Source organism: Brienomyrus brachyistius, chromosome 2 (genome assembly GCF_023856365.1).
Source record: "Brienomyrus brachyistius isolate T26 chromosome 2, BBRACH_0.4, whole genome shotgun sequence".
NCBI lineage: Eukaryota > Metazoa > Chordata > Actinopteri > Osteoglossiformes > Mormyridae > Brienomyrus > Brienomyrus brachyistius.
This window is the reverse complement of record NC_064534.1, coordinates 29,398,967-29,411,462: the sequence shown is the minus strand read 5'-3', so window position 1 is coordinate 29,411,462 and position 12,496 is coordinate 29,398,967. Positions and strand designations below refer to the sequence as shown.

At 43.7% G+C, this 12,496-nt stretch overlaps 1 protein-coding gene across 13 annotated transcripts in view; it reads right to left on the bottom strand.

Moving 5' to 3' along the window:
- Positions 1-12,496, bottom strand: part of pde4d (phosphodiesterase 4D, cAMP-specific) — a 295,289-nt gene that overhangs the window by 34,338 nt on the left and 248,455 nt on the right. The window contains exon 1 of one of the 13 annotated variants that reach the window (XM_049003802.1): positions 7,062-7,576. The exons of the other annotated variants lie outside the window; for them this stretch is intronic. Within the exon in view, the coding sequence (XP_048859759.1) occupies positions 7,062-7,126 (65 nt within the window). The 5' untranslated portion in view covers positions 7,127-7,576. Of the gene's footprint in view, positions 1-7,061; positions 7,577-12,496 lie in introns of those variants that run through there. 13 annotated transcript variants of the gene reach the window in all.

Below are 12,496 nucleotides of genomic sequence, written 5' to 3'. Positions count from 1 at the left end.
CACTCACTAACCCTGCTCCACATCTGACCGTTTGCTGATCTACCGTTAGTTTAATGTTACGCGGCTATCTAAAAATAAACATCACGATAAAATTATAACAATAATAATTTTAAGTGTTACAACTACGAATATACCTACTGCTAAGAGGTCCAGCTATTATGGATGTTTTAATTAAAAAGAGTCGTGTAATTACCCCTTTGTACAAGAAGTACATGTGCAAGCCTCCATTTTTAAGCTGCCCAAGGGTGGCACCGATCGCACTACTTAAATACACGTAGGCCAGTTAAACATGATCAAAAGTGTAAATCCAGAGAGAGTCTGGCTGGAAACACGATATGAAAGGACAGGCTACTTCCCCCCATCCGCAACTCCAACTTTGTAAGACCCAATCCTGAGCACATTGTTGAGTAACACCCCAGTGACGGAGTAGATGGCAGTGACGGCCAGCTTACGCGGGCTTAAAGGATCACACCTGCTGCACTCATCCTTCCTGCGTGTTTTCCTGACGGGATTGCCCGGGGTGGCCCGTCACAACCTGTGGTGGGGGGGACTCCTCAGGCCGTGACGTCGGGCCCCTTGACATCATCCCCATTACCGTCACCTCATCGGCTTTGCTCCGCTCATCCCGTAAAAACCGGCATCCTTACGCTATGGGATAACGCCGCCCAGAATGTGTCAGTGTTCCTGCGCGTTCACTGGCAGACAGTTTCACGTGACGGCAAACGCGAGGGCAGTGCAGCATGTCACCTGTGTGCCTGTGTAACGTAAGATGTGTAAGCCCCATTAGCTTGGCGGGGGGGGGGGGGGGTGAGGGGGGGGGGGGTGGGGGTTGCTGTTACAGACCACTGACAGACATATCTTAAAAGTACTCTAGAAGGGGGGGGCACATTAGAGGATGTTTGGATGATGGGAAATTCTGGACAGTTCTTTTGTGATTTCCAGTGAGCGATAAGAATTAAAGACCAGTCTGAAAACTTCAGTTTGTCAGATTTCCCTGGTTTGAAGGAACACAGTCATGCCTAAAAAGTTCTTCTTCTTCTCCCAACATCCGTCTGCTAGTCAGAGACCATTTTGTAACTTCAACAAACTACTGTAAGATAAAACAACAAGGGGAAATGGACAGCTGTACCCTCCATCCAGCCTGCAGCCTCCCGCAAGCCTGCTTAAGCACCATTCTGCGTCACAACTAAATTGGTTTCAATCTTCTCACCAGAGACACGCACCATTGTTCGAAAAATGTTTGTATTTATATGAAAAAATTGCCCATCTTGCTCTTGTGGACTGTAATATTGGAGGAGGGTTTGTGTTCCAAGCCAGTAAAAGCCAACACAGAACAGAAATCTAGCACAGTGAGAAACTGTATAAACCATCTTAAAAGAATGTCATCAACCCAGATTTATTTACAATATTTAAAGAGTGAGGGGGGAAAAACCAGGCCTTTTTCCATTGAAACGCTTCACACCCAAAAGGTTATGAAACTGAAAAAGCTCAAGGACATAAAGAGGACCATCACTCGCAAAATTCCGCTATATTTTCACAACACAAGACCTGACCATCCTAAGGAACTTCAGAATGCTCAGCTGAACAAATTCCGACTTCAGTGTCTGGCCCTGTCTAAGGGGCCACAAAATCCATTGTGCCAAAATTGAGTGCAAGTGAGGGTAGAGGAGCCTTCCGGACCCAGCACTGCCGGTTCGCTCCCAGAGGCCATATTGTGTGACCCTAGCGATCGGCATTACATCCTCCTGACTCAGACTACGCTCCATGCATTATAGATGATATCCCTCCTGCCTGAACCTTTTCGCTGGGTGAAACCCATCCTCACAGCCGGTCTCGGCTGTCCCATGCTGCTGGTTTGGGGGGGGGGGGGGGTGATGTGGCCAATGGGGGCTTATAATGCACCAATAATGAGGTTGTCAGGAAGCAGGGATCGCAACTGAAAGGTCAATTGAAACTACTACTTTAACCAGGAATAAATCAGTCAGGAAAGCATGAAATGCAGAACTATGCAATTGCTCTGGGCAATGGACCGGCCACAGGAGAACAGCAGTTTGTGGATTTCATTAGACAAACTGTGCCTGTGTAGTGACACAGCTCAGACGTTCTTTGTCTGAACCAGGAAAAATGACAGCTGTCTAAAGGGCAGCTCCCCCAGTCAGGGGTCTCACCTAATAAGGCGTTAACATCTGCTCCCGAACTGGCCGCATTACAGTAACCCAGTAAGCTGATTACATTACAAGCTAATTAATCTCATAGTAAAGTGTGTATATGACGGTACCAATGTATTTGTAACAACATATTATGTAATAATGCCGCATTATGTAATAACTCAAAAGAATGTAACAAATACAATGACAGTAATAATAATAACAGGATAATGTTGTAGTATTAAATTATATTGTCTATAAATTAGGAATATTTTGTCATGTTATCACAAAATGCAGTGTTATTACATAATGCATTGTTACAGTGTGTGACAATGCATTATGTAATAACATCGCATTATGTGATGAAAATTTGTTACATTTTGTCAAGTTGCTACATAATGCAGCATTACTGTATTACATAATGCAATGCAGCATTATTACATAATGCGTTGTAACGGTGTCATTTCTTACATCAACAGAACTGCTCACAGTAATGTTGAAATGAAATATGAAAAGTATATGGTTTTGGGCCTTTTGGATTTTGGAGCATTTTACAGTGGAAATTGTCTTTTTTTTTTGTTTGTTTGTTTTTAAATAGTTTTCGTCTAAATTAATTCACATTTTCCTTCATGTTATGTAATGTTATGGAAATACCGCACATACTTCCACAGCAATTAAGGCTACGGACACTAGCTTATCAGACAGGAATCTCCCCTCTCCCTCATTATTCATTCTGAGTGAAAGGTTGGAGTTAGCAGATGAGCTAGCTGGGCATTTGCAGAAGGAGAAACCAAAGATGGGGGGAAATGGCCAAGAAAATGTTAATCACACCACCTGATCTGCTCCTTCACTTTATCAGCAATGACATGATCAGCATCCATACATATTTGCCCTGTATCTGAAGCTGAGTCAAAACTAGGCATCAAAGTGCCCTTTCTGTCCATTAGGTATCTGCACATAGATCTTTTACTGTAATAAATGACCAGATAACAGCATACTCAGACATACTCATTTTTTGTTGACATGCTTCAATATTCCATATCTGAATATTAACTGAATATATTTAGACATCTGGCCATCTCTGCTTATTTCTATGCCGCTTACATATTCCTGAGCTATACGCCCCACGGCATCCAGTGAGATGTGCCCCCTCCACCAGTTGCCCCATTGTTCTTCTGCCTGGGGCTCAGAAGTACAGCAAATAACCCCCCCTCCCCCAGCTCACAAAAAAATGCCAAAACTGAAAGTTGTGACTGCTGCTGTAAGCTCTCCCGGGCATGTGTGCTGTCTGTCTGGAACACACTGACGTGGCCTTTCCCCAGACGGAGACGGTAAGAGATTGCAACCCTTGATATTACTATGCATGCACTGCATAGCCGAGAAGGTCAGCCTCCAGTCCTGGGGGGGGCGGGGGGCACAAAATTCCAAATACCGAAGGGTGATTGAAGCTCAGTTCAACACGCAGAGAGCTACATTACATGCTAATGCCAATGCAGGCTAATCAGTGAGCCTCATCATGGTTAACCTCCCATAATAACAGACACTTACACTGGGATGCTCACTGTCCCACCAACATTTGGGTGATATTGTACCGTTGCTAAAATAATCAACAATATGGAATCTGGAATCTCAGATGGCAGCCGGATAACTGAAGGTGGGCCTTAGCCACCACATTGGCCGGCGTGATTCACATGAAAGTGGAGGGGGGTTATTTTTGAAACGTAATACGGATTCATGTGAGTGAGGAGGGGGAGTAGAGACCACGGCCGCATAGTGTACTGCCCTTAGTCCAGCTCTCCAGAGGTCAACAGCATGCACAAGCACAGGCAGAAGGGTTTGGATATACAAACCCAAGGAGTCCAGTTCCTCAATCAGTATACACTTTGTGCACAAAAAGGCTAATGCAAATACTAAAGCCTGTACCAAGCCCTCTATCAGCACCTCGATCTCTTGGAGAAATACTGGAAAAAAAAACATCTCACATTCAGCGAGCGAGATTACAGCCACCTCGAGGATTTCAAGTTGTCACATTTACAGAAATGTTGGACTTTCCCTTTATTTGGCATACATGGGCTCTGACAGCTGAGCAGATTATTCGACGTGACATCAGGGGCAGGACACAAGGGCTGCTGCCCTGCTGCTGGCCTGAAGAAGTGGCTGTCAGCATCAGACCATCTAACACTGACCCCATACAAACAGCACAGCACTAAAAAGGTCAGAGTGTCAGCTTATTACATCCATAAGTCCCATGACCAAAGACAAATACGCAACACAACAGAACATACATTATGAAAACCATAATACTGTAAGTGGGCAGACATACTTAAGAACCTGGACCAGATGTATGAGTCTATGGCATGGACCCTGCACATACTACCACGCATCTCTCATGCATTCAAAGCAATGGTATAAAGTGAGAAAATGAGCCTGCAGATTATCTAAGCAGCTTTATAACTTTAGAAAAGCTGTTCATGGAGGCACTAAAGAAGCAACAGCCCCCACAAGAGTGGCTGATGGGAACAGCTCACCCAGTGCAGCCTGAACTGCGGATCACATGAGGCCCAGAACATGTCCCAGTGACATCCTGCTCTCTGCCTACTCTGGGTAGCTGATGTGTCGTACCTTAGGTGACTATGACCCTCCCCACCCTGTTTCTCAGGCTGTGTTTGTTTTGGAAGTTTTGTCGGTCCTGTATCGGGGACACTAATAATGATAATAATGAAAATTAAAAATGGAAGGTTCTTAAAAAAATAGATGGGACAAATGACAACATGAAGTAAAAAAAATAAAGTAAATCTCTTGTTCAGCTGACTATTGCTTGTCACTTGATTAAATTCATGCATTATCATACACACACACAGACACGACAGTTTAGAGAATATATATATATATATATATAGATACACTCAGAGGCCCCTTTATTAGGTACAGCTCCTTGTTAACACCAACAGGCTGTTTCTCCAGTGAATCGTGTGGCTGCAACTGAATACCTACAGCATGCAGACAGGGTCAAGAGGTTCAGTTACGGTTCAATAAAGCTTCAGAATGGGCAAAATGCATGATCTAAGCGATTCTGAATGAGTTACGATTATTGGTGTCAGACGTGGTGGTTCCATCGTATGAGAAACAGCCTCCGTCAGGGGATTTTCACACACTACAGCGTCCTACACTGTACAGAGAATGATGTGATGAGCAAGAAACATCCAGTCAGCAGGACTTCTAAGGGAAAACCACCTTGGTAATGGTGAACAGAAATGAGACAAGTGCAAAAATGACATGGATCAAACTCCATAAAGTACGATTCCAGGAGTTGAATTCATGCCTTTAAGAATTCAAGCTGTAGGCAAAATATTAACCTTAGCCAGTCCTACGAGGCAGGCGGCCACTGATTGTGTGCATATATTTATTCAGGAAAAACTTCTGTTTATAAAGGAATGCTTATTTTAGGTATTAACAAAGAAAAGTGTTGGCAGTACCAGCAGGAATGTCGCTATTCCGATCTCAGAAGTCTTTGCACTGTAGACTAAGAATATGGAGACACAACAGAGAACTGGGTCTACCTCCAAGGTTGATGCTGTATTTATGAAGAACATTAGTGTGTTGACACAATGGTGACAGTTTTCTTATGCTTCTTGCACACAGCTCTCCCTGAGCTAAGCCAAGGACGGTGAGAGGAAACATCCTCAACTCTCTGACTGCTCCCATTTGTTGCAACATCTACCACATTCAGCTCAATGCAGCCCACCTTCCTGTCCAGGAAGTAATGTACATGAACCAAAACGTACACTTCTTAGAAAATGCACAGGGACCACAACTACACGTGAACGTAAAGTACCAAAGATGTAACAAAACCTTTAGTGTAAAAGAAGAAGAAAAAACATTGAATAAATTATTCAGCTTGAAAATTTTAATGACTTCATTTTGATAAATAGTTTTTTTTCACCATATATGGGTCAATCAACATCTGTTTCTCATCAACATTGCGTTTACTTGAAATCCTTGACAAACATTTTGGTAATTTTTCCACCTCAGGGACGGGTGAGCAGCACTGGTGAAGGGCACTACTCTAGTAGTCCAGAAACGACTCGGCCTCTTCAGAGTCACCGTCTAAAAACTGATCCTAGGGGTGGGTGAATTTCACTCTCCGGGCCACTAGCTCCTCTCAGAACACGATTAACCCACACAGCAATAGACATGAGCAAAGGTCCAACCTGAAAAGTGATGTTCCTCACGATGGAAGAACAAGATGAAGCCATCAACCGTGAGTGATTTTTGTTACCAGGCTGATAACACACAATTCAAACTCATAATAAATTAGTTTACGGAACAATAAATAAAAATAAGAATGCACTGTTGCCCTTAAATAATCTTTTGACTCCCAAAGTAAGGGAGGTACACCATTAACACAGCTGTTTCACGTATGCAGCACAAGACGCACCAACATTGAACCCGACTTGTACCGGTCGTGTTTGTTATTGTCGCAGTGTACACACACAGCACTGTCCTGGACTCAGGCTATGCGTGTACTACAGCACTGCGCTGACAGCTCACTGGATCTCCACCAAGATCGTGCTGAGCCAGTGCACAAACGTGCAGCAGAACCGGACAGCGAGTGAGAGTGGGGATGAGGAGAAACGGGCCTGGGGATAGATAGCAGGAAAAAGGGCAAAAGACAACTGGATAAAAAAGAAAGAGGGAAAAAGAGGACAGAACTGATTATTACTGCTGTCTGCACTATCAGTAACTAGGTTATTCTTTCGAAAGATCAATTACCTTTTTGTCATCAACTATCTACAATTTTTCGACATTCATGTTAAACAACTTAAACTTTAAATGACATTCGTAGTCAGGAAGGAGAGCATGAGTGGCAGAAAGCTGAGGAAGGGAGAGGATGAGAGGAAACGCGTTATTTACCAGATCCCTTCCATATTCCTCAGGGAGCTGGTGGAGCGGGATCGCGGTTTCATCACGATACTCATCCTGGACACGGCACTCTCACACCTCCCCGCTCTGCTGATGTCCTCACTGTTTTAATCCTCCTGGGCTACAGTCCTGATCCACATGCCACTGGTCGCCGCGGAAAGGCTCTCACACGTCCCGCGATGAGACCCAGCCGCAGAAAGTCCTATTCCGTGATCTGTCGCTCCCTCTTGGTTCTTTCTCAGGAGCTTCTACTCAGGAATGTGCCCACAGGGCTCCGGAAAGGCAGGTTGCGACCACGTGAGCCGAGTCAGGGAGGTTTCCACCAGCCAAGTAGCTCTGCGTCCAACACCACTAGTAGCTTAGTAAGTAGGAGCACCCACGTGTCCGTGTGTGTGCATGTGTGTGAGCAGGTGTGTCTGTGTGATTGAGCGGGTCCAGGGATCTCACTGTTACATATCCAGCCAGGAGTTCCTGACTGGGCAGGGTCTAGAAGCAGCGGGGAAGGTGGGGGTGGGTGGTGGGAGTGACAAGGAGAGGGAGAGAATCATATAACAACAGACTGACAGAGAGTGGGGGAGCGAGAGAGAGAGAGAAAAAAAAGACAGTGAGAGGAAAAAAGAGACAGACTGAGAGAGGGGGGGAGCGAGAGAGAGAGAGACAGTGAGAGGAAAAACGAAACAGACTGATAGAGAGAGGAAGAGGGACAATCATGCCAATGAGTCAAGGACGCTTAGGGATAAAAAGAGTTTGCAGGCTTACTGTGCATAGTCCCTGGGAATCCCAAAGGCACATAAGGTATTTGTAAAAACAGAATTCATCTTGGTGTTGCGGGGCGAAGCACTTAGGGATGCTGAAGAAAAACTTCCAAGAATGTGCTTCAATGGAATGTCAGGAGGACAAATGCACGATAAGATCCCCATGTGAACGAATGGAATGCTTCAGAGATAATTACAGGAGATCTTATTGCTGTTTATGTGACACAGATGTGAAAGGGTCAATGCATTCTTATGTTATTTTCAGCCACCTACACTTTCAGGATTAATATGAGCTGCACTTTATATCCTAGTCCATGGTCTGTCTAAACGCAACAAAATAAACCTAGAAGCAAAGTGAGTTTAATGTTCTTTTGTTCAGAACTTTTTACAGAAAAGGTGCTGACACCAATAGAAACCGAATCGTGCTGAGCCTGCATGGTCATTATAGAAAAGTCTTCAGGAATTATACGACTAATCCACTGCAGAAATGCGACAGGACATCGCATCCTGCCCAAAGACTGTGGCTTTTTAGGAGAAAACAAAGGCAGAGGGCAGTGCGGGGGAAGGCACACACTTCTCTGCTGCTGACAACAAAGTGACCTCACATTAGGGCAGAGTCTGCATTTCACAGCCTTTCGGCTCCTGTGACATCCATGTATTTTCTTTACTGGACATGCATGCAGCCCTGGCCGGAGACCAGCAGCCCCTGTGTTTGGTAGTCCGGTGTTTCTGATGAGGTGAACACATACCAAACCTATTAGTGCAGAAAACAACACAGCAAACGCTCTGCTTTCATTTTGAGATCTGGAATCTAAATCGATCAATCAATCAATAAATCACAATTGATGTTCTCCAACACGATCAGTAAATTTCAGTGATGTACAGCTACTGCAAACTTTCCTGCGATATCAAAGTAAAAAGTTTTTTTTTTTTCAACAATAACTGTTACACACAACAACAACTGCATGAAGTGTCATTTTACATTCAGGCCCCTTGTGCAAATCTCTATTGTCGCACAGTGACTTATGTAGCGGTTAATTCTGCTGCTGAGTGAAAGAAGCAGTTGGGCTTGTCCCGATGATGCATGCTTGAAGTTCCTCCCACTACATGGAGTAGAAGGTTTTTTGGATCTGAGCCACTGTGTGGCGAATCATCTCCAACAGTGACAATCACCACACACATACTGAGCAACAAAACATATTTTTTTTAAGTACACAATTGAGCTCTTGCTAAGAGAATTTACACCAGCGATACCAGGCCAGCTGAGAACATATTTCTAATAGAAACTATCTTCCTATTGTGTTTATTTCGTGCGTCTAGTCCATTTGCTTTATGAAGTTCTTATAAACGTCAGCGATTAAATCACTCACATAAATAACTATTTAATACTTTGGCCTCAAAATATGAACAGGTGAATCGGTCCTGCTTGGAATTATTCTACTCTGCAGAATTGTGCAAATATAATTTCAGGGTGGCAGAAAGGGCAGGCCACTGTTTTATAAACAGCTGTTCCTTCTGTACGTTGCGGAAGGTTACGGTATCTCGGTGCCTCTGTGCGGGCCGTGAGCACATTTTCAGGGAATCCAGGTGAGGGTGTAGCTGCCGCACGCAGCTGCCAGAAAAGGCGTTTCCAGCACAGCACTAGAAACTCTCATCAGGCAAGGAAATTAAACCGCATATCTGAAAGGAACTGCCAAAATCAAAACGGGAAAGAAAAACATCACGGTTCCCAAATCCTTCCTGACAAACTGACAAAATATGAGAGCCAAAAGGGAAATATTTGTGTTTATCTTGCATTCTGCGTGCAATGCCGCTGACTAACGCAGTTTTCGGGGATTTGCAAAGTAGGACCTCTGACTGACATTTCGGTTTAAAGGCAACTAACGAGTTAAACTTAACGCTTGTCAATTATGAATTTCTTATTAACTAATGTTAAAAAATTACGAAAGACCGCATAGTCTTCCAGTACATCTTCTGATGTCTCTCACATAAACCAGCAACCAAAAAAAATCGATTTACAGCATGGTAAAAATTACTGGAATTTCTCCTAGCGGTATGGTATTTTTTTACTCTTTTACCGACAGCAATCGAATGACCAGTCACCATGTATTGCAATTACTGTTAACTATGTCTCTTTCTGGAACTGATCGAGAAATAAAGAGTGAAGCGGCTTAGCGCATAGGCTGCGGAGGTGGTAACGCTTCTCGCAGCCGCGGCGCTCGGCCAGCGGGCTCCCCGATGACGCGGAGCGCTGCCCTGAAATGCGGCGCCAGGCTCCCGGCCACGTCAATGCGATGAAGTCCGAGACTGTAATCCCCCCTGCCGTCTGTCCGGGAGTCCGGCAAACACGCCCGGCGCTGACGAAAGCTGCCCTTTACGCTTTAGTTTGTTCATTTGCTAAGCGCTGCCTTTCAAAGCAACTTACGGATCAGCGCGTACAATATGTGGATTATGCCGGCAAAGAACACAAGTACGAGTTTGCGCCGATACTTAAACATTAGTATAAACTTCCACGTAAATTGCCTCAAATCTCCGGGATTAGGGGTCTTAAATCCCACCTCTGCTCTGCGTTTAAGGGGTTTGCATGCTATTCTCCGCAGCACGCAGACATGCAGTTAGGGATCTTTAAATAATTGTGGAAACACTTCCGATTTTTAGAGATCGCAGAGCTTTGTTCCAGTTAATCCAGTTGCTTTTTAAATCATCCAATGTATGATGTTTGTAAACATTCTTTGATTGTTTATAAACATTACCGCCAATATTCGTGCAGTAATTTTTAAAGAGCAATGCCAAAAATGCTATGCTTTTCTTATATTTTGGCCACTAATGTACCCATACAATGTGGAATGACCCCTCACCCATGGTGTAACTCCAGCCTTGTGCCCTGTGCCGCCTATGATCTGCTCAAGGCCACCCTAACCCTGATCAGTACGAGTGGTTAGAAGATCGATAGATGGATGGATTCCAATAAAACAAAATAAATATTGGTGGAAAATATCCTGAAAATAAAAAAGACAAAAATCAATTAATGTTTAGAGTTATTGGTCTCTGGAAAAAAATATATTTTAATTATAGAAGATAAAAAAATTGCAATATCATACTTTCAGGATTTTTTTTTAATCTCCATGTGCGTGTCACCCCAAATATTTAAATATTGTTTCCTTAAGGTTAGACCACCAACTGTGATTTTTTTTGTTTGTTTCTTTTCTTTTTGAAAACATGTAGGACACAGTGTTGTGTGTATTTGTATAAGAGAATAACATCTGCACATAAAACAAAGCCATGCTCAGCCCCTGCTCCTAGCTGAAAGAGGTTTTATTGTATTTAACATTATCGCCACCTTGCGTTCAAACTATTTCTACCGTTTAAGCATCTGCGTTTTACAACCTGTATGAAACTTAATCATACACGTTTTAATGTTCACGGAAATTCATCAGACGAAACATCCAAGAAGGGGTCCAGCTACAGACGCCTGTAGAGTGGAGCTCCACCCGAAATACGTCACCTTCACAGGAAACAAATGATCTTTAAGGACGTAAAGTGGAGCTCCGGTTAGGGTTTATTCACTGTAACACGTTGAGATCACATGTTTCCTGTGGAGGTAACGTATTTCGGGCGGAGCTCCACTCATCAGGCGTCTGCAGCTAGACCCTCTTGAAACATTCAGCCACAATATGTTACTTAATATCGCCCATGGGCATGGTGGTGCAGTAGTTAGCACTGTTGCCTCACACCTCTGGGACCCGGGTTCGAGTCTCCGCCTGGGTCACATGTGTGTGGAGTTTGCATGTTCTCCCCATGTCGTCATGGGGTTTCCTCTGGGTACTCCGGTTTCCCCCCACAGTCCAAAGACATGCTGAGGTTAATTGGACTTGCTAAGTTGCCTGTAAGAGTGCATTTGAGAGTGAATGGTGTGTGAGTGTGCCCTGCGATGGGTTGGCCCCCCATCCTGGGTTGTTCCCTGCCTTGTGCCCATTGCATCCAGGATAGGCTCCAGACCCCCCGCAACCCAGTTTGGAAAATGGATGGATGGAATATCACCCATGTTTTGCCACAAGTTTCTGAATACAACATCACTTATCATCATTTGTTGTGAAACAGTGCATGGAATTTACATCATTTACAATTCCAAAATAAGCTTATCTTTGGACATTTGATCCATTAAAATGTAAAGATATTTCAAAATCTGTCTTTAGCTTTATATATGGTTTTATTATGCTCCAAGTAGCATATACAAAATCGTCAATGAATAAAAAGACAGCAAAAAATGAAGAAAAAATAAATCAACACTGAAAAGCCTCAACTCAAATACCACAAATGAAGCACAATTGATCTGTTTTCCATGATCTGGTACAGAATGTGTGACCTATTGTCACAAGAATGGCTGATGTCCTGGAAGGGATGCTGTTCCATCACTGGGCACACATTATCACACAGAAGTGCATCCTGTGGGCAATTTAGGAACATCAATGCAATAGGAACACATGTTCTTGGAAAACTCACACTAACAGGGTAAAATCAGCTACACAAACGTAACCAGGATTTATAGTAATACTTTTAACCTTTACATTTTGGAGAATTCAGTCACATGGCAAATAGAAGCCCACCAGCAAATGTTGCAGTAATTCCTCGAAATCCATCCCCTTAGCTGAAATGCTAACCATGAAAACG